The sequence below is a fragment of the Carcharhinus amblyrhynchos genome, chromosome 11 (assembly GCF_965287045.1).
Source record: "Carcharhinus amblyrhynchos chromosome 11, sCarAmb.v2.hapA, whole genome shotgun sequence".
NCBI lineage: Eukaryota > Metazoa > Chordata > Chondrichthyes > Carcharhiniformes > Carcharhinidae > Carcharhinus > Carcharhinus amblyrhynchos.
In genome coordinates this window covers 96,064,030-96,087,007 of record NC_137334.1, presented here as the reverse complement: position 1 = coordinate 96,087,007, position 22,978 = coordinate 96,064,030, and the positions used below count along the sequence as shown (strand labels likewise).

The following is a 22,978-nucleotide window of genomic DNA, read 5'->3' as shown; positions in this document are numbered from 1 at the left end:
ATCCTCTCCAAAGCCTCCACATCCTTCTGGTAGTGTGGTGACCAGAATTGAACACTATATTCCAAGTGCGGCCTAACTAAGGTTCTATAAAGCTGCAACATGACTTGCCAATTTTTAAACTCAGTGCCCCGGCTGATGAAGGCAAGCATGCCGTATGCCTTCTTGACTACCTTCTCCACCTGCATTGCCACTTTCAGCGAGCTGTGTACCTGTACACCCAGATCCCTCTGCCTATCAATATCCCTAAAGTTCTGCCATTTACTGTATATTTCCTATCTGTATTAGACCTTCCAAAATGCATTCATAAGAACATAAGAACATAAGAAATAGGAGCAGGAGTAGGCCATCTAGCCCTTCGAGCCTGCCCCGCCATTCAATAAGATCATGGCTGATCTGTCGTGGCTCAGTTCCACTTTCCCGCCCTCTCCCCATAACCCTCAATCCCTTCTCTTATCAAAAACCCATCAACCCGCTTCTTAAAAATATTTAGCGAGGCAGCCTCCACCACTTCAACGGGCAGAGAATTCCAGAGATTCACCACCCTTTGAGTGAAGAAGTTCCTCCTCAACTCCGTTCTAAACCGCCTCCCCTTTATCTTGAGGCTGTGCCCCCTAGTCCTACTGTCTTTTTTGAGCGGGAAGAGTCTCTCCACCTCTATCCTATCCATCCCATTCATCATCTTATACGTCTCACATTTGTCCAGATTAAACACCATCTGCCATCTCTCTGCCCAAGTGTCCAACTGATCTACATCCTGCTGTATCCTCTGATACAGGTAGGTCCATTTAAAAGTCTGACAGCAGCAGGGAAGAAGCTGTTCTTGAGTCGGTCGGTACGTGACCTCAGACTTTTGTATCTTTTTCCCGATGGAAGAAGGTGGAAGAGAGAATGTCCGGGGTGTGTGGGGTCATTAATTATGCTGGCTGCTTTGTCGAGGCAGCGGGAAGTGTAGACAGAGTCAATGGATGGGAGGCTGATTTGCGTGATAGATTAGGCTATTGAGACGTATGATGAATGGGATGGATAGGATAGAGGTGGAGAGGCTCTTCCCGCTCAGAAAGGACAGTAGGACTAGGGGGCACAGCCTCAAGATAAAAGGGGGGCGGTTTAGAACGGAGTTGAGGAGGAACTTCTTCACTCAAAGGGTGGTGAATCTCTGGAATTCTCTGCCCGTTGAAGTGGTGGAGGCTGCCTCGCTAAATATTTTTAAGACGCGGGTTGATGGGTTTTTGATAAGAGAGGGGATTAAGGGTTATGGGGAGAGGGCGGGAAAGTGGAACTGAGCCACGACAGATCAGCCATGATCTTATTGAATGGCGGGGCAGGCTCGAAAGGCTAGATGGCCTACTCCTGCTCCTATTTCTTATGTTCTTATGTTCATGACCCTTTGTAGTTCCTTGCGGTCTTGGGCAGAGCAGGAGTCCAGACCGAGCTGTGATACAACCAGAAAGAATGCTTTCTATGGGGCATCTGTAAAAGTTGATGAGAGTCGTAGCGGACATGCCAAATTTCCTTAGTCTTCTGAGAAAGTAGTGTGTGAGTGTATGTGTCTGGGTGAGCAGGGTTGCGGGGGCTGGCGGGGGGGGGAGGTGATCTTACTGGCTTGTCTCCCCGGTGTGATCAGGTTCACACTTCCCGTGATGTTACCAGCTCCGAACTGACGAGACCGTGAATGAGGGAACGGAGTGGGGGGAGCAGGGGGGAGAGGAGGGTATGAGATGGGGGTGGGGGGGAAGGTGTAGGGTGAGGGGGTGAGGGGGTGACGTGGTGGGGGAGGCGGAGGGAGAGGTGGATGATCAGGGGGAGGGGGATGGGGGAGGAAGGGTGTGGGTGGAAGGGGTGGGGGAGGGTATGGGGTGGAGGGGTAGGGTGGGGGGTGGGGGGAAGGTGTGGGGTGAGGGGGTGAGGGGGTGGAGGGGTGGGGGGAAGTGGGGGGGTGGGGGTGTGAAGGGGTGGGGCAAGGGTGTTGGGGGGTGGAGGGGTGGGGGGGAGGGGGGAGGTGGAGGCAGATGATCAGGGGGAGGGGGCTTTGGGAGCAGGGCCAGAGCTGAGCAGTGTGAAGGGAAATTATATTTTTCTGCTGTATTTTTATTTTAGTTTTAAAGTTGTTTAATTTGCCAATGTGAGAATTTAGCAGATCGAGATATTGTCTCTTAGAGGGTTAACCAGAGGGAGGGTGAGTGGGATTGGGGGACATGGGGAGAGGGAGGGTGGGATAGAGGGATGGGGGGAGGGTGGGATAGAGGGATGGGGGGATGGGTGGGATAGAGGGATGGGGGGATGGGTGGGATAGAGGGATGGGGGATGGGTGGGATTGGGGAATGGGAGGAGGGTGGGATAGAGGGATGGAGGGAGGGTGGGATAGAGGGATGGGGAGAAGGTGGGATAGAGGGATGGGGGGATGGGGGGTGGGATAGAGGGATGGGGGAGGGTGGGATGGGGAGATGGGGGGTGGGTGGGATAGAGGGATGGGGGAGGGTGGGTGGGTCAGGTTCCGTGTCTGGAAGCGTCCCTGTAATCCTCCCTCGTCTCCTTCACAAACACAGCAAGACTCGCATCAGCAACTAATCAATTGTAAATTCTTGACATGGCCCTGGAATGGGGAGATTAGGGCCAGAGGGTGAGACAGGAATCGTTTATGCAACTGATAACACTTTGCTGTGCCAATTGGAAGCAATTTCAAGCCTGGGCCTACAGTAATTTTCTAGATCAATGAGATGTCATGGGTTGGCCGGCTCTGGGACTCCTTATCACATTGTACCTTCAGTGTGCTGTATGCTAATCGGAAAGCACCTCATGAAGCTTTTCACAGATGTTCTATTTCGCACGGATGATAAAGCAAAACCCATTCTGCGTGTGTGAAAAATCAGGTTTTGAGTATTAACCTTTGAAGGAGGAATGAGAGCTTTTCTATACAGCTGACAGCCAGCAGGATGAATAAGCAGCAATTACAGTCAGAGCTGGTTAGCAGGAACAGCACTTACTGTCCCCCCCCCACACCCCCCCCAAACTCCCCCCGGCCCCCAGCCCCCTCCACAGTTAGAAAACCCCCCTGAGCGCAATCAAAACCCACACCATTCGCAGCAACTTTCCCCCAGGTTCCACCGGCTTGTTTTAGGATTCATTTTATTGACTCTTCCTCCACACTAACAGAGCATTTCAAATAATTCCTCATCTCTCAATCTGACTTTAAAGTGAAGCCTTATCCACTCTCACAGGTATCACAGAGCCATCGCGAGGGAGCCCACCCCCCCGCCTCTCCAGTACCCCCCCTCCCCCAGCCAGTTCCCCCCCCTCCCCCCGCCTCTCCGGTCCCCCCCTCCCCCTCCCCCTCCCCCCCACCTCCCCCAGGACCCTGGATAAATTTGAGTGCAGCAGGAGGCTGTTCAGCCCATCCAGTCTGTGCCAGCTCTCGAAGTGAATATAGTCCCTCACTCTCTCTGCACATTCTCCCTTTCAGATAACAGTTGAATTCTGTTCTGGTGATTCAGTTTAACCTGCCTCCACCCACATGCTCAAAGATTACATTCCAGACCCTCACCCTAAACCAATTATTTTGCCAATTACTTTAAATCTGTTCCCCCTCACCCTTCCGCCAATGGGAACTGTTTCTCCCTATCTGCCAGCCCCCTCTTCATTCTGAATACCTCTATCCAATCTCTCAGCTATTCCTTTCCCGAGAGAACAGTCCCAGCCTCTCCAGTCTATCCTCGGAACAGAAGCTCAGCTTTCCTGGGAGCATATTTGTGAATTATTTTGGCACCCTCTCCAATGCCTCCACATCCTCCCTCTTTCAGAGAGTCAGTGCAGGTTTGACAGGCTGGGTGGCCTCCTCCTGTACTGGGTGGGTTCTCTGTATTCACAGACTGGGAATCAGAGTTCAGGGCAGTGTCAGTCCTCATTGATGGTGCGGAGTGGGGTGAGAAGAGAGCCGGGGGTTCTTTGATCTCTCACACACCTCACTCTCGCTGCCAGTGAGAATGGAGAACCTTGGCTTAGACAAATCTCCATTCACTGCAGCAGGACTGGAGAATTCCAGTCCTGGGCGGGGGTGGAAAATCCCAGCTGCAGGCGAGGTCGGAGAATCCCAGCCCCGGGCGAGATCAGAGAATCCCGACCCATATCATTTTAAACTTCAGTAGAACTCAGGGTATCACAGCGCCAAGGACCTGGGTTCAATTCCGGCCTTGGGTCACTGTCTGTGTGGAGTTTGCACATTCTCCCCGTGTCTGCATGGGTTTCCTCTGGGTGCTCCAGTTTCCTCCCACAACCCAGTCATGTGCGGGTTAGGTTGATTGGTCATGTTAAAATTGCCCCAAGTGTCTGGGGGTTAGCGGGGTAAATATGTGGGGTTGTGGGGAGAGGGCCTGGGTGGGACTGTGCAGACTCAATGGGCTGAATGGCCTCTTTCTGCACTGGAAGGATTCTATGAAACGTCACCCAGAGTTCCCAGCCGCTGCTTCTGGGACAGGGTTGAGTTTGGAGCTGGAATCAGTGAGAGGAGCAATGTGATTTCCCAGATGAAGCTTTTATCAGTGATCTCATTCTAATTAGCAGAGCTTGAATGATTGAATAGTTCTGCTGGCACACAGTTAGTTGCCGTGAGGAGCATATAACCAGGGCACTCCCAGCATCTCCCATCTATCACTCCAACATCCCCTTCATTGCTTCTCTTCAATCAATTTGCTGTCTCTCCAATCGCTGGGAAATGCTGACTGAGATGAAAAGGGCGAGTTTATTCAAATTGGAATCGATAACAGCACCTGCCTCACACACAGACAACGCACACACACCCTCCCAGAGTCCAGAACCCACACAGACCTCACCCACAGATACATTCACTGACCCCTCCAGGGACAAGGCTCACATTACTGAGGTAGAAAGTGAAAAGGGGAACGACGGGGGCCAAAGGGGTGAATCTGTGTGGGGAGTTTCTTAAAAACCACGGAATCCCCTTCCCCTGAACTTCTGTCATTATCCTGAATTCAATTCTAACCTGGACTCTTACCCTAACACTGACCTCAATTCGAAACCCTGACCCGAACCCTAATCCTGTCCCTGACCCTAACCCTAACCCTAACCCTAAGTCTGACCTCAACTCTAATCCTTAACCTTAACCATAATCCTAAAGCCAAAACCCTAATCCTACCCTAAACCCGAACCCTGACCCTGACCATAACCCAAATCCTAATCCCTAATCTTAAACTCTCATCCGAAAACCTAAACCCCAACCCTAACTCCTGTCCAGACATTAACCTCAATCCCAACCCTAAACCCCAACACTAAAACCTAACCCCAACCTTAACCTTAATGCTAAACCTAACCCTAAACCTAACTGTAAACCCTAATCTTGATGCTAACCCTAACCCTAAACCCCAAACCCTAACACTAAATCCTAACCCTAAACCTAACCCTAACCCTGACCCTAACACAAAACCCTAAACCCTCACCCTAAACCCTAAACCCTAACCCTAACCCTAAACCTAACCCTAAATCCTAACCCTAACCCTGACCCTAACACAAAACCCTAAACCCTCACCCGAAACCCTAACCCTAACCCTAAACCTAACCCTAAATCCTAACCCTAAGCCTGACCCTAACACTAAACCCTAAACCTTCACCCTAAACCCTAAACCCTCACCCTAAACACTAACCCTAACCCTAAACCTAACCCGAACACTAAATCTTAACCCTAACCCTAAATACGAAACCCTAACCCTAAGCCTGTCCATACCCTGACCTTGATCCGAACCCTAAACCCTGACTGTAACCTTGACCCTGATCCTAACTCCAACACAAACCCAAAACCGTAAACCCTAACCCTAATTTCCTGTAGTCCTGTCCTTACCCTGACCTCAATCCTCACCCTGACCCTGACCATGACCCTAACCTCAACACTAACCCTAATCCTAATACCCTAACCCTAACTCTGACCCTAACCCTAACTCTGACCACAACCTGACTCTAATCCTGACCCTGACCCTAACACCCTAACCATGACCCTAAACCCAACACTAATCCCGACCCTAAACCCAACACTAATCCCGACCCTAAACCCAACACTAACCCTACCCTAAACCCAACACTAACCCTACCCTAAACCCAACACTAACCCTACCCTAATACCCTCACCATGACTCTAACTCTAACCCTGACCCTGACCCTGAGAGGCCAGTCCTGCAAATCTGCAATTTTTAAGTTCTCACCTTTATTTTTGAAATTTTCCATAGTTCATTCTCTCCCTATCTCTATAACCTCCTCCAGCCCCCTCCACCCCCTCCCCAGCTCTGTAACCTCCTCCAGCCCCCTCCACCCCCTCCCCAGCTCTGTAACCTCCTCCAGCCCCCTCCACCCCCTCCCCAGCTCTGTAACCTCCTCCAGCCCTTTCACCTCTTCCTATATTCCCTACACCCCCTCCCTATCTCTGTAACATCCTCCAACCCCCGGCACCCTCTCCCTATCTTTGTAACCGCCTTCAACCTCCTACACCCCCTCCCTATCTCTGTAACCTCCTCCAACTCCCTACACCTCCTCCCTATCTCTGTAACTTCCTCCAACCCCTACACCCCCTCCCTATCTCTGTAACATCCTCCAACCACCGGCACCCTCTCCCTATCCTTGTAACCGCCTTCAACCTCCTACACCCCCTCCCTATCTCTGTAACCTCCTCCAACTCCCTACACCCCCTCCCTATCTCTGTAACCTCCTCCAACTCCGTACGCCCTCTCCCTGTCTCTGTAACTTCCTCCAACCCCCTACACCCCCTCCCTATCTCTGTAACCTCCTCCAACTCCCTACACCCTCTCCCTATCTCAGTAACCTCCTCCAACCTCCTACATCCCCTCCCTATTTCTGTAACTCTATCCAGCCCTTTCACCTCCTCCTATATCTGTAACCTCCTCCAACCCCTTCACCTGTCCCTATATCTATAATCTTCTCCAGCCCCTTACCCCTCCTTATTTCTACAAACTCCACCGGCCCTATAACCCTTCCTAGGAACCAACAAGGGAACAGGCTGTCTGAGACTGGGTGTTGTGCAACGAGAAAGGATTAGTTGTGGCAATTAGTTGTGTGAGAACCCTTGGGAAGAGTGATCATGATATGGTAGAATTCTTTGTCAAGGTGGTTAATGATGTAATTGATTCTGAGACCAATGCCCTTACTCTCAATAAAGGTAACTATGATGGTATGAGGCATGAATTGGCAATGATGTACTGGGAAACACTCCTGAAAGAAAAGAGAATGGACAGGCAATGGCAGGCATTTAAAGAACGAATTGGTAAACTCCAGAAGTTGTTTTTATTCCTGTTTTGCGCAAGAGTGGTAAGGGAATTGTAGCCAAACCATGACTTTCAAAGGAAATGAGAAATATCAGATTCAAGGAAGAAGCATACAAATTAGCAAGAGAAGGCAATAAGCGTCAGGATTGGGAGCAGTTTAAAATTCAGCAGAGGAGGACCAAGGGATTGACTAAGAAGGGGAAAATAGGCATGAAAGTCAGCTAGTGGGAAAAGTTGAGTGTCTTTAAGACAGAGATAGGTAGATTTTTGATTAATAAGGCAGGAGAATGAGGATGAGAAAAATACCAGCCGTGATTGAATGACAGAACAGACTCAATGGGCTGAGTGGCCTTTTTCTGCTCCAATGTCTTATGATCTTATGGGAAACATGAAAACTATCAAAGTTTCTATAAGTATGCACAGAGAAAATGATTGACAAAACTGAATGTAAGCTCCTCACAGTCAGAAACCGGAGAATTCATAACGGGGAATAAAGAAATCGCTGAGGAATTAAATTTGTTCTTTGCTTCAGTTTTCACAAAGGAAAATATGAATAATGTACCAGAGGTTCTGAGAGAAACGTGTTTTAGTGAGGAGCTGAAGGAAATCAGCATTAGGAGAGAAATGGTTTTGGGGAAATTGATGGGATTGAAGGTGGATAAATCTCCAGGTCCGGATAATCTTCATCCCCGAGTACTGAAGGAAGTGACCCTGGAAATAGTGGATCCATTGGTGATTATTGGTGGTGTGAGACCTCAGAGTGCATGTCCATAGGTCCCTGAGTGTAGCAGGTGGACATGACTGATTAAGACAGCATCTGGAATGCTGGAACCGTATGACATCTGGTTAGGCCACAGCTGGAATCCTCTGCACTGTTCTGGCCACAGGAGGAACAGGATTGCTCTGGAGGCAGTGCAGAGGGGATTTACCAGAGTGTTGCCAGGGGGTTGTTTCCCTCTGAACAGAGGGGGGGGGGGTGACCTAATCGAGGTCTGCAAACTTGTGAGGGGCTGAGACAGGGTCGAGAGGAAAATCCTTTCTCCCCCTAACTAAGGGGTCAATTCCCAGGGGTTAAGGTGATTGGTAGAAGGATTAGTGGGAAAATCTTTTCACCCTGATGGTGAGGGAGTCACTGCCTGAGTTGAGGCTGAAACATTCGACTCAATTAAAAGGTCCCTGGATCTGTGTCCGAAACCCTGGAACCTGCCAGGCCACAGATAGGTTCTGGAAAAGGGGATTAAAATGATTGGTCAGTCTATTTTGTCTGTTTTTAGACACAAAGGGGCTGGACTCACTCTTTCTGCACCGAAACTTATCTTTGGTCTCTATGGTTTCAGTAACATTTCACCCTCTTAGGCCAGGATTGGTTTGCTTGCGATAGGAAGTGCAGCGCGCAAAGGGTGGAGCATGGGAAGGTTACAGGCTGAGCAAACCCGTAAAACCCCGCCCATAATCTTGTCCAAACAAACATTGAGACATTGACAAAAGAGATCACAGAAAGGGCAACTTATTAAAACCATCCATAAGTCAACAAACAAAACTCAGATCACTTGTAAAAATGGATTGTCTGCTCAGCTAATGCTTTCATTGATCTGGGCTCTCAGCCAATCAGGCATCTTGAGGGTAGAACATAGAACATAGAACATAGAACATTACAGCGCAGAACAGGCCCTTCGGCCCACGATGTTGCGCCGACCAGTTACAAAAACAATGACCCACTAGCCTATACCAATCCCTTTTCATCCATAAACCTATCCAGAGATCTCTTAAACGCCCCCAAACTAGACGCATTTACAACTGCAGCAGGCAGGGCATTCCAATCCCTCACCACCCGCTGGGTAAAGAACCTACCCCTGACATCCGTCCTGTAGGTAGGAGATTCCGTTCCCATCACCATCTTTCTGTTGTGTGTATTATACATTCCCCGCTGTAGACAGCTGTTATTTACAGAGAGGGCAGGATCACAGCTTGCTCAGCGTTCAGTAGAGACCACACTGGATCTAAGAAAGTTCCCAGCCTCTGGACCCAGTGCAGCTCAGTGCCTCTGGGGTTTATTCAGCCCAGGGTGGGGGGGGCACGGGAGGAGGGGGACAGGGGAATCAGCTGATCTTTCTCTAGAGCTGTTGGAACAGGTGACTCACCTTTCCATAAACCATGACATTTTCCAACAGACTATTTTAGGTTGTTAGGGGTGAACAGAGAGCTGACAAGCTCTTACACATCCTGCTTTCCCATTGTGATTACCTCTCACTGATCCATCATGTATTACCACAGCTTAATGACAATCTAATAGATAGTTTGGTCCTCTTTAATTGTACTGTTGTCAAATGGACCTTTGCATTTCTCCAAACACAACATCATTTCTTTTGCCAGTTTACCCGCACTGGTTATTATCTCCTCATCATTATCCAGATCTATTTTTAGCAATGATTCAAATGGGCAGGGATTGCAGAGATAAATCCTGCAGGTTAATGATGTCACACGAGGTGATGGAGAGTAATTAATTGTCGATGGTTTCCTTTATCGGCACGCGTGTAAATAATCTCGCAATGTCAAAGCAGCGAGGTGTTAGTGAGACACGGTTATCGGGAGGTAGCTGGTATGTGGTCTTTGCAAAGGCGAAGGGATCCTCCACCGTGGAAAGCTCACAAACCATTGGCTGTAGAAACTCACTCAAACACCAATCACTTGTGCACAGAATGTCATGTGACATCACCTTGTGTCTATGCTGAGCCAATCAGATTACATCACATGCACCAGAGGGCAGCTTGTTACTCTTACACCTCCAGCCAGCGTTTTTGCGACTTGCCCTCGAGCGGGGCCGTACGTTCGTTGCTTGGTGACAGATCCATTTGGAACGGTCATTAAGAACAGTGTGTGTTTTGGTAACACAGCGGTGCTTGTTTAGAATGACTGCCCCCCCACCCCCATGACTCCTGGATGTCCTCGGTAAATGTGAATTCCTGTGTTTGCTCTGAGCCTCACCATGGATCAGTCACCCCTGTTACATGTCGGAATCAGACTCTGTGACACACTACCACATGGTGGCAATGATGTGGAGATGCCGGCGTTGGACTGGGGTAAACACAGTGAGAAGTCTGACAACACCAGGTTTTAGTTGGACTAATCGATTGGACTAAAACCCGGTGTTGTCAGACTTTTTACATGGTGGCAATCCAGGGCAGCCTGATTTGGTGACAGGAGGAACTCATACTTTTATGTTCAGCGGGTCTGCCCAAACAAGTGACATCGCCATGGGGACCCCACGGGGCCCAATTCTCATTATCAATTTCCTTAATTTTCGAGAGAAATGTGTTATTGATGGAGAGACCAATCTCCTACACCATGTTTATTTCCAGTAGGTCGGCCTGTGAGTGTATAGCTGTGTGTGAGGATTCCCCCCATTGCTGAGAGTCGAACTGAAACTGCTGGTTGAGGAGTCCAGGAACGTTGTGTCAGTTTGCACGTTGGGGTTGGGAGACCTTGCTGGATGTTCAGCTTGAGCTTCTCAGTAATATTGTAAACAGGATCCTGGCCAAGAGCTGTGACGTGGATATACACACAGTCCTGCTGAGGTCACTGCTCTCTGTGAACTGCAGCAACTCACAATGTGGCAAAGACTGCCCCCTGCAGACTTGGAAATGCAGTAAAAAGTCTGACAACACCAGGTTTTAGTCCAACCGATTTATTTGATAAGTTGGACTAAAACCTGGTGTTGTCAGACTTTTTACTGTGTTTACGCCAGTCCAACGCCGGCATTCCCACATCATGACTTGGAAATGCCCAGGAATAGGCAAAAAATCTCCAGAATATTGTTAAAGTTTAAACTTTATCTATTAGTCTCACAAGTAAGGCTTACATTAACACTGCAGTGAAGTTACTGTGAAATTCCCCCAGTCGCCACACTCTGGCGCCTGTTCGGGTTACACTGAGGGTGAATTTAGCACGGCCAATGCACCCTAACCAGCATGTCTTTCGGACTGTGGGAGGAAACTTGAGCACCCGGAGGAAACCTACGCAGACATGGGGAGAACATGCAGAGTCTACACAGACAGCGACCCAAGCGGGGAATCGAACCCGGGTCTTTGGCGCTGTGAGGCAGCCATGCTAATTACTGTGCCAACCGTGCCATCAAATGTGACAAACAGGTGAAGGAATCTGCATCACTCTGCCACAACACAACTGAGTGACAATTTCCACCAGCGAGAATGCGCTGTCGGTCCCTCGGAGACATTCTGCCCACCAGTGACATTGGGTACAGGTTTCTGTACCACTGCACTGCCAGACACGTAAATTATTCATTGAGAAATTCACTGATCAAATCAAATAACCATTTACTCGCTGTGAACTCATAACACTGGAGTGGAGAGTATCAGAGACACCCTGGGTTCCTGGATCAGGTGATTTTGGATATCACACAAACTCATGGACAGGCTGGAATCACCACATTCAGCCCAGTGTACCTTGGATTATCCTCGAAAGAAGTCTCACGACACCAGGTTAAATTCCAACAGGTTTATTTGGAATCCAACAGGTTTATTTGGAGCAGTGCTCCGAAAGCTCGTGATTCCAAATAAACCTGTTGGACTTTAACCTGGTGTTGTGAGACTTCTTACTGTGCTTACCCCAGTCCAACACCAGCACCTCCACATCAGATTACCCTGGGAGAGCAAAGTGTCTCAAAAACCCCAGAGGATCACGGTATCTCCAAAACCCAGAGAGTAAAATGTTGCAGCTGACAATACATCCCGAACGTGCAGTTCTCTAGGATGTGGGAAATGTCCTCGACTTCTCACGTGGAACAGGATGTGCACTCCAGGGGTTGGGGTTGCCCTGCCATTCCTCTATCTTTAGGGAACTGCTCACAGAAATAGAGTCCCCAGTGACTCACTTCCCACCTTGTATTGTCGCTTCGAGGGAGGTTATAATTAAAATGCTTCCTGGGCCTTTATTCTCAGAGCAAATGGAAGATTTTAATTTTCCGACAAACTTTCAAACTTTGGACGAAAGGAAACATTTCTACAATTCTGACTGGCCAATCAGCTCGCAGCCTTCTGTGAAGCTACCATTTGATTCGCTCTTGTTTCAATGGTCCTGACCTGATTGAAACTCCTCCTATCTGATACGCAATGAACCTACCCTTCCCCTCACCCCCCCCTCACCCCCCTCTCACCCCCCTCACCCCCCCTCACCCCCCCCACCCCCCTCACCCCCTCACCCCTCACCCCCCCCTCACCCCCCTCACCCCCCTCACCCCTCACCCCCCCTCACCCCTCACCCCCTCACCCCCCCTCACCCCCCCTCACCCCCTCACCCCCCTCACCCCTCACCCCCTCACCCCTCACCCCCTCACCCCCCCCTCACCCCCCTCACCCCCCTCACCCCTCACCCCCCTCACCCCTTCACCCCCCCTCACCCCTTCACCCCCCTCACCCCCTTCACCGCACCCCCCCGTCACTCCTCCCCCCCCACCCAGCTATACACAGGAACCGTACCCCCGATCACTCCCCACCCCCCTCCCCCCAGCACTCTGACCACCCTCTGGCACCCCCCACAACCTGTGACCACCTGGATTAGTCATCTAAATCCTACATCAAAAATTATTCCCTCACCCCCCAGACTGCCAAATTACTGGTGGCACGGTGGCACAGTGTTCAGCACTGCTCCCTCACAGGGACCCGGGTTCGATTCCCGGCTCGGGTCACTGTCTGTGTGGAGTTTGCACATTCTCCCCGTGTCTGAGTGGGTTTCCTCCGGGTGCTCCAGTTTCCTCCCACAGTCTGAATGACGCGCTGGTTAGGTGGATTGGCCGTGCTAAATTGCCCCTTAGTGTCCTGGGATATGGAAGTGAGGGGGATTCGAGGGGTACAGGATAAGCCCTGAGTAAGATGCTCTGTCAGATTGTTGGAGTTCTGTATTAATCCTCCCCACCCCCTGTCACCCCACCCCACATCCCCACCCCCCATTGCCCCACACCCCCACCCCCCATTGTCCCTCATCCCACCCCCCGATGTCCCACATCCCCACCCCCCATTGCCCCATATCCCCACCCCCCATTGCCCCATATCCCCACCCCCCAATGTCCCATATCCCCACCCCCCATTGCCCCACATCCCCACCCCCCAATGTCCCATATCCCCACCCCCCCGTTGCCCCATATCCCCACCCCCCCGCTGCCCCACACCCCCACCCTGCCCTGGGTTCTCAGAGATTCCCATTTTACAACAGTTGGTTCAGTAAAATCTCTCTCTCCTCTGACTCTGACTCTGCTGCGCTCGACTGAAGGTCTGGAGAATTTCTGCTCCTCCCTTTGCCACCTGTCCCCTGGGGTGATGCCTGGGGATAAATGGGAGGGGGCCCGAGGGGAGCGGGCGATCGGACTGATCCTCACTCCCTGAAATTCAGAGAAAGGACAAAAAATAACCTTCCAAATGTCCCGATGCCCTCTGATCAATGCTTCAATATCAGATAAATCGCAGCACTTCATAAACACGGCACACGAGGGCAGCAGATCCTCACAATCGGGCAGAATTCCCAGCTCGATATTCCTGACGCCAGGATTCAGAAACAAACTGAAACTGCGACTGATCAGAGAACTCAGAAAGCAGCCGAACGGAACAGAGGCAGTATGGTGAGGAGGGGCCGAATGGCCTCCTTCTCCGCGGTGGGTTGCTGTACACAGACCATGCTGTCAGCCTGGTGAAGGGGGATCCCAGTGAGGCACCCCATGGTCAAATATCCTCCTGCTGCTGTAACAAACACCGAGAGAGGGGATCACACACCCAGAGAGCATCGGGGGTGGGGTCAGTGTGTGTCAGAGAGGGTCAGAGAGGGTCAGTGTGGGTCAGAGAGGGTCAGTGTGGGTCAGAGAGGGTCAGAGAAGGTAGGTGTGGGTCAGTGTGGCTCAGTAAGGGTCAGTGAGGGTCAGAGAGGGTCAGTGTGGGTCAGTGAGGGTCAGTGTGGGTCAGTGAGGGTCAGAGAGGGTCAGTGTGGGTGAGTGTGGGTCAGAGAGGGTCAGAGAGGGTAGGTGTGGGTCAGAGAAGGTAGGTGTGGGTCAGTGTGGCTCAGTGAGGGTCAGAGAGGGTCAGAGAAGGTCAGTGAGGGTCAGAGAAGGTAGGTGTGGGTCAGTGTGGCTCAGTGTGGGTCAGTGAGGGTCAGAGAGGGTCAGTGAGGGTCAGAGAGGGTCAGAGAAGGTCAGTGAGGGTCAGTCAGTGCTGGTCAGTGGGAGAGAGGGGGCAGACTCGGTGACTAGTTGGGGGCTGAAGGGTCTGCTGTCGGCTGTGACTCTGTGGCAGGGGTTGGTGTGAGTGAGGAATTGTGGAGCTGTGATCTGAACGAGGTGATTGGCCCCCCCATTGATCCAGGTGCCGCCATATTGCTGACTGACCTGTGACCTGTGACCTGTGACCTCCCTGACAGGTGTTCACCAGGTACGGTAAATGCTACACCTTCAACGCCAACAAAACCAACATCAAGAAAGCGAAGCAAAGTGGAATGGGCAGCGGCCTGGAGATCATGTTGGACATTCAGCAGGACGAATATCTCCCCATTTGGCAGGAGACAGGTCAGTCACACACAGAGTCTCTCACTCCCAATTCCAGCCGGAATTCCACCGACTGCACTCACAGCATCACAGAATCCCAACGGAACGAGGCCATTGGGCCCATCGCGGCCCGTACTCACTCAGCTCAGGGAGGGCCAGGGGAGAGCTGTGGCCCACAGCCCCTCTGTGGGAAGATATACATCTCACACTGGAGATACCATTGGCAGGCGGTGTCCAGTCACTTTCCACCTGGACAGTCCTAAACTGAGCAACGACCAACATCACAGAGACACAGGCGGAGAGCAGGAAAGAGCTGAACACAATCCCTGCATAGGGAAGGAGTTACAATTAATATAAAAGCAAAATAATGACAGCTCTGACAAAGAATCATCCAGACATAACATGTTCCCTCGATTCTCTCTCCACCGACACTGTCACCGAGAACTTCCACCATTTTCTGTTTTTGTCTCGGGTTCCAGGATCCGCAGCATTTTGCTGGTATCCCAGTGAGAGTCAGTGTGTGTGGGACTGTATCCCAGTGAGAGTCAGTGTATGTGGAACTGTATCCCAGTGAGAGTCAGTGTGTGTGGGACTGTATCCCAGTGAGAGTCAGTGTGTGTGGGACTGTATCCCAGTGAGAGTCAGTGTGTGTGGGACTGTATCCCAGTGAGAGTCAGTGTGTGTGGAACTGTATCCCAGTGAGAGTCAGTGTGTGTGGAACTGTATCCCAGTGAGAGTCAGTGTGTGTGGAACTGTATCCCAGTGAGAGTCAGTGTGTGTGGAACTGTATCCCAGTGAGAGTCAGTGTGTGTGGAACTGTATCCCAGTGAGAGTCAGTGTGTGTGGAACTGTATCCCAGTGAGAGTCAGTGTGTGTGGAACTGTATCCCAGTGAGAGTCAGTGTGTGTGGAACTGTATCCCAGTGAGAGTCAGTGTGTGTGGAACTGTACCCCAGTGAGTCAGTGTGTGTGGAACTGTATCCCAGTGAGAGTCAGTGTGTGTGGAACTGTATCCCAGTGAGAGTCAGTGTGTGTGGGACTGTATCCCAGTGAGAGTCAGTGTGTGTGGAACTGTATCCCAGTGAGAGTCAGTGTGTGTGGAACTGTATCCCAGTGAGAGTCAGTGTGTGTGGAACTGTATCCCAGTGAGAGTCAGTGTGTGTGGAACTGTATCCCAGTGAGAGTCAGTGTGTGTGGAACTGTATCCCAGTGAGAGTCAGTGTGTGTGGAACTGTATCCCAGTGAGAGTCAGTGTGTGTGGAACTGTATCCCAGTGAGAGTCAGTGTGTGTGGAACTGTATCCCAGTGAGAGTCAGTGTGTGTGGAACTGTACCCCAGTGAGTCAGTGTGTGTGGAACTGTATCCCAGTGAGAGTTAGTGTGTGTGGAACGGTATCCCAGTGAGAGTCAGTGTGTGTGGAACTGTATCCCAGTGAGAGTCAGTGTGTGTGGAACTGTATCCCAGTGAGAGTCAGTGTGTGTGGAACTGTATCCCAGTGAGAGTCAGTGTGTGTGGAACTGTATCCCAGTGAGAGTCAGTGTGTGTGGAACTGTATCCCAGTGAGAGTCAGTGTGTGTGGAACTGTATCCCAGTGAGAGTCAGTGTGTGTGGAACTGTACCCCAGTGAGAGTCAGTGTGTGTGGAACTGTATCCCAGTGAGAGTCAGTGTGTGTGGAACTGTATCCCAGTGAGAGTCAGTGTGTGTGGAACTGTACCCCAGTGAGAGTCAGTGTGTGTGGAACTGTACCCCAGTGAGAGTCAGTGTGTGTGGAACTGTATCCCAGTGAGAGTCCGCAATGAGAATTGGATTAAGAGATTGCAGGAACTTTATATCAGAGGCAGCATTGTCTAATTTTACAATTCATTCTGTTTCAGATGAAACCTCCTTTGAGGCAGGGATTCGAGTTCAGATTCACAATCAGAATGAGCCGCCCTACATCCACGAGTTAGGATTCGGAGTGCCCCCCGGATTCCAAACCTTCGTCGCTTGTCAGGAACAAAGGGTATTTCCAACCAATCAATTGTGTCTTTCGTTAATTTACTTCCTTTATCTGGAAATGTAGAGGGAGCTTTACTCTGTATCTAACCCCGTGCTGTACCTGTCCTGGGAGTGTTTGATGGGGGGACAGTGTAGAGGGAGCTTTACTCTGTATCTAACCCCGTACTGTACCTGTCCTGGGAGTGTTTGACGGGGGGACAGTGTAGAGGGAGCTTTACTCTGTATCTAACCCCGTACTGTACCTGTCCTGGGAGTGTTTGATTGGGGGACAGTGTAGAGGGAGCTTTACTCTGTATCTAACCCCGTGCTGTACCTGTCCTGGGAGTGTTTGACGGGGGGACAGTGTAGAGGGAGCTTTACTCTGTATCTAACCCCGTACTGTACCTGTCCTGGGAGTGTTTGACGGGGGGACAGTGTAGAGGGAGCTTTACTCTGTATCTAACCCCGTACTGTACCTGTCCTGGGAGTGTTTGATGGGGGGACAGTGTAGAGGGAGCTTTACTCTGTATCTAACCCTGTGCTGTACCTGTCCTGGGAGTGTTTGATGGGGGTACAGTGAAGAGGGAGCTTTACTCTGTATCTAATCCCGTGCTGTACCTGTCCTAGGAGTGTTTGATGGGGGGACAGTGTAGAGGGAGCTTTACTCTGTATCTAACCCTGTGCTGTACCTGTCCTGGGAGTGTTTGATGGGGACAGTGTAGAGGGAGCTTTACTCTGTATCTAACCCCGTGCTGTACCTGTCCTGGGAGTGTTTGATGGGGGACAGTGTAGAGGGAGCTTTACTCTGTATCTAACCCCGTGCTGTACCTGTCGTTGGAGTGTTTGATGGGGGACAGTGTAGAGGGAGCTTTACTCTGTATCTAACCCCGTGCTGTACCTGTCCTGGGACTGTTTGATGGGGGGACAGTGTAGAGGGAGCTTTACTCTGTATCTAACCCTGTGCTGTACCTGTCCTGGGAGTGTTTGATGGGGGACAGTGTAGAGGGAGCTTTACTCTGTATCTAACCCCGTGCTGTACCTGTCGTTGGAGTGTTTGATGGGGACAGTGTAGAGGGAGCTTTACTCTGTATCTAACCCCGTGCTGTACCTGTCCTGGGACTGTTTGATGGGGGGACAGTGTAGAGGGAGCTTTACTCTGTATCTAACCCCGTGCTGTACCTGTCCTGGGAGTGTTTGATGGGGGACAGTGTAGAGGGAGCTTTACTCTGTATCTAACCCTGTGCTGTACCTGTCCTGGGAGTGTTTGATGGAGACAGTGTAGAGGGAGATTTACTCTGTATCTAACCCCGTGCTGTACCTGTCCTGGGAGTGTTTGATGGGGGTACAGTGTAGAGGGAGCTTTACTCTGTATCTAACCCCGTGCTGTACCTGTCCTGGGAGTGTTTGATGGGGGTACAGTGTAGAGGGAGCTTTACTCTGTATTTAACCCCGTGCTGTACCTGTCCTGGGAGTGTTTGATGGGGGTTATGATCTGGAGGAGGGAACCGAGTGTATGGTGTCGAAATTTGCTGATGACACCAAGATTGGGGGAACGGCAAATTGTGCGGAGGGTGTGGAGAGTCTGCAGAAGGATCTAGATAGGCTGGACGAATGGGCCAGGAACTGGCAAATGGAATTTAATGTTGGCAAGTGCGAGGTGGTCCACTTTGGTAGGAATAATGGTAGGAAGGATTATTACTTACGTGGAGAAAAACTGCAGCAGGCGACGGTGCAGAGGGACCTCGGGGTCCTTGTGCATGAGTCACAAAAACCCAGCTTGCAGGTGCAGCAGGTGGTCAGGAAGGCGAATGGGATGCTGGCCTTCATAGCGAGGGGGATTGAATATAAAAGTAGGGAGGTCTTGCTGCGGCTGTATAGGGCATTGGTGAGGCCGCAACTGGAGTACTGTGTGCAGTTTTGGGCGCCGCACTTACGCAAGGATATTTTGGCCTTGGAGGGAGTGCAGAGGAGGTTTACGAGGCTGATACCGGAGTTGAGGGGGTTGAGCTATGAGGAGAGGCTGAATAAACTGGGCTTGTACTCGTTAGAGTTTAGAAGAATGAGGGGAGATCTCATTGAGACATATAAGATGATGAATGGGATGGATAGGATAGAGGTGGAGAGACTCCTCCCGCTCAAAAAAGACAGTAGGACTAGGAGGCACAGCCTCAAGATAAAGGGGGGGGCGGTTTAGAACGGAGTTGAGGAGGAACTTCTTCACTCAAAGGGTGGTGAATCTCTGGAATTCTCTGCCCGTTGAAGTGGTGGAGGCTGCCTCGCTAAATATTTTTAAGACGCGGGTTGATGGGTTTTTGATAAGAGAGGGGATTAAGGGTTATGGGGAGAGGGCGGGAAAGTGGAACTGAGCAGCGACAGATCAGCCATGATCTTATTGAATGGCGGGGCAGGCTCGAAGGGCTAGATGGCCTACTCCTGCTCCTATTTCTTATGTTCTTATGTTCTTATGACAGTGTAGAGGGAGCTTTACTCTGTATCTAACCCCATGCTGACCTGTCCTGGGAGTGTTTGATGGGGGACAGTGTAGAGGGAGCTTTACTCTGTATCTAACCCCATGCTGACCTGTCCTGGGAGTGTTTGATGGGGGACAGTGTAGAGGGAGCTTTACTCTGTATCTAACCCCGTGCTGTACCTGTCCTGGGATTGTATGAATGTTTGCAGTTTTCTGTTGTTCTCTTTCTCTCCACCTTTTTATCCAGTTGACATATTTGCCCCGGCCCTGGGGTGACTGTCGCTCAGTTGGCAATGGGCACCTCCTCCCTGGCTATGATGACTACAGTATAACGGCGTGTCGCATCCACTGTGAGAAAGAGGCTGTGGTCAGTAAATGTCACTGTCGGATGGTCCATATGCCAGGTAGAGTGTGAGTGTGTGCAGCAATCTGTCACTCAGCTGTGAGTGACGGTGTTATGGTCACAATGGGGTAGAGAATTCCTCTTTTCCCAGGAATGTCTGATCAATATATTAATGCCAGAACAATAATAAACATGATTGGCTTTGTAATATTGATTATGTACAAATAGTCCAGGCCAGAAACTCGCGGTGGTTTAAGAGACCACAAGTGTTTTCATTTAAACTTGGCCCAGGTGAGCATCAGATGTTTAACTCTGGTACTATTGAAATGAGCCTCTGGGGAGCTTTTATCACACAAAGTTTATTTAAGAACACAGATAACATATAATAAGCCAATTCGTAATAACTTTTACCAATTATAAACAAGAAAAATAAAGCCATATAAAATTACAAGGGGCACAGATCAGCGAGATAGTCAATATCATTTCCCAAAGGTAGGGGAGTTTAAAACTGGATGGCATAGGTTTAAGGTGAGAGGGGAGAGATATAAAAGGGTCCAGAGGAGCAATTTTTTCACGCAGAGGGTGGTGAGTGTCTGGAACAAGCTGCCAGAGGTAGTAGTAGAGACGGGTACAATTTTATCTTTTAAAAAGCATGTAGACAGTTACATGGGTACGATGGGTATAGATGGATATGGGCCAAATGCAGGCAATTGAGATTAGCTTACTTGTTTCAAAAGGGCAGCGTAGATAAGTTAGGCCAAAGGGCCTGTTTCCATGCTGTAAATCTCTGTGACTCTAGGACTCTATGATATTATATAAACCTTAACAGCTCACGGTGATCTTCCAACCAAACAGCCTGACAATCTTCCACTATCCCCGGCTCGGTGTGGAAAGTAACTGTGCTCACGTGATGCTGGATCTTGCAGCTTTCCAACACCTGCTGTGAGCCCATTGGTTGTTGAATTGGAAACACTGAGGCCTTCTCAGTCCTGGAGTTTTTGCACACTGAGGTAACAAGGACACCTCTGTCAGACTCCTATTTATCAACTACAGCTCAGTCTTTAACACTATCATTCCCATGAAACTCATCTCCAAACTCTGTGGCCTGGGCCTCGGCTCCTCCCTCTGTGACTGGATCCTGAACTTCCAAACCCACAGACCACAGTCAGTAAGGATCGGCAACAACACCTCCTCCACGATCATCCTCAACACCGGTGCCCCACAAGGCTGTGTTCTCAGCCCCCTATTACACTCCTCATACCCTCTAACTGTGTGGCCAAATTCCCCTCCAATTCGATTTTCAAGTTTGCTGACGACACCACCGTAATGGGTTGGATCTCAAACAATGACGAGACAGAGTACAGGAATGAGATAGAGAATCTGGTGAACTGGTGCGGTAACAATAATCTCTCCCTCAATCTCAACAAAATGAAGGAGATTGTCATCGATTTCAGGGAAAATAAAGGAGAACATGCCCCTGTCTATATCAATGAGATGAAGTAGAAATGTCAAGAGCTTCAAGCTTTTAGGTGTCCACCAACAACCTGTCCTGGTCCCCCCCCATGCTGACACTATAATTAAGAAAGCCCATCAATGCCTCTACTTTCTCAGAAGACTAAGGAAATTTGGCATGTCCGCTACAACTCTCACCAACTTTTACAGATGCCCCATAGAAAGCACTCTCTCTGGTTGTATCACAGCTTGGTCTGGACTCCTGCTCTGCCCAAGACCACAAGAAACTACAAAAGGTCATGAACGTAGCCCAATCCATCATGCAAACCAGCCTCCCATCCATTGACTCTGTCTACACTTCTCACTGCCTCTGAAAAGCAGTCAGTATATTTAAGGACCCCACACACTCCGGACATTCTCTCTTCCACCTTCTTCCATCAGGAAAAGGATACAAAAGTCTGAGGTCACGCACCAACCGACTCAAGAACAGCTTCTTTCCTGCTGCTGTCAGACTTTCGAATGGACCTACCTTGCATTAAATTGATCTTTCTCTACACCCCAGCTATGAGTCTAACGCTAAATTCTGCACTCTTTTGTTTCCTTCTCTATGAACAGTATGCATTTTCTGTAAAGCCCACAAGAAAAAATACTTTTTACTGTATGTTAATACATGTGACAATAATAATAAATCAAATCAAATCACGTTCTGACACACAGAGATACAGATTGCCAGCTAGCTTCCAGCTGCACCTTACAGACAGCTGGATTTCCAATAGCAGCGAGAGAGACAAGAACACTGCTTCCAGCCTGGAGACCCTACAGTATCTGACAAACTGAGAGTCCGATTTCCCTGTGAAAGGAGACTGTCCCTGTCCTGACCTGTCAATCATTCTTCCCCCAGCAATTCAAAAAGGGTCAGAAAACTCCAGAACATTGCATTAGGCCCAGATTACTCATAAACTAAAGGCCCATTATAGACTGTAGCAACAATAAAAGGACAGCAGTTCAGATAGCTCAGTGCTAACCACTGTGCCGCCCTCAATTTTCTTTATTGTCTTTGTAAACTTTTTACGTTTCATTATTGAATCTTTTAAACCTCTCACTGTTACAGATTCTCTCCAATTCCTCGGATTCTCTGAGTCATTGTCAGACAGGGATTCAGTCTCACACTGAGTGCTCTGAGCTCTCTACCAGCATCATGGAAACACAAACAGCCACCATTCCTTTCTCTGCAGGTTGAACCTATTGGTCGAGTGTCTCTCCAGCACTTGCTGGTAACTGGCCTGTGATCTCTCTGACAACTGAGCATAAACCCTCCTCACTGGAAGAGTTGTTCAGGACAGAAAGCTTCAGGATGCAGAGAACTCTCTTGAACCAGAGAGGACAAACCGAGATTCTCCCTAACGTTCCCTGAAGGACAAACCGAGATTCTCCCTGATGTGTACAGTTCCCTGTTAGCAGATGGCAAGAGCTTCTTTGCCTTTGGTGAAGAATTGGACAGCTCTATCATTCACTGTTGCTGTGATGATTAAGAAAAGTATTCAATATCTGATTAACTCTGAAAACAGGGAAAAGTTCTGTAAACATTACCACACAGGAAGTGAATACAATCCACTTCCTGTGCTTTCTGCCCAGGAGTCTCCATTGGGGGAGCTCTGTCGTTTCTGCTTCACTCTGAGGGATAGTTTGTGTGCCACCATTAACTTGTTGATCAGATTAGAGATTGAATCAGTAACTCTGTTCTCCCCGGGCAGCATTGTATGATGCGTCTCATTGGTGAGTTATTCAGAGCCCGGTTAGTGTTTCCGCTGGACAGCCAAATCCCAGAGTGCAATATCCTGGCTCAATAAATCCAAACTTCTATTTTTAACAGTTTGATCTTTTGATGAACAGAGTCACATGACTGCCAATGA

At 49.8% G+C, this 22,978-nt stretch overlaps 1 protein-coding gene across 1 annotated transcript in view; it reads left to right on the top strand.

The window, feature by feature from the left end:
* asic4a (acid-sensing (proton-gated) ion channel family member 4a) overlaps positions 1-22,978 on the top strand; it is a 127,981-nt gene that overhangs the window by 91,954 nt on the left and 13,049 nt on the right. Inside the window, exons 2-4 of the mRNA XM_080199638.1 lie at positions 14,700-14,844; positions 16,698-16,825; positions 19,518-19,674. Of these exons, the coding sequence (XP_080055764.1) occupies positions 14,700-14,844; positions 16,698-16,825; positions 19,518-19,674 (430 nt within the window). The remainder of the gene's footprint in view (positions 1-14,699; positions 14,845-16,697; positions 16,826-19,517; positions 19,675-22,978) is intronic.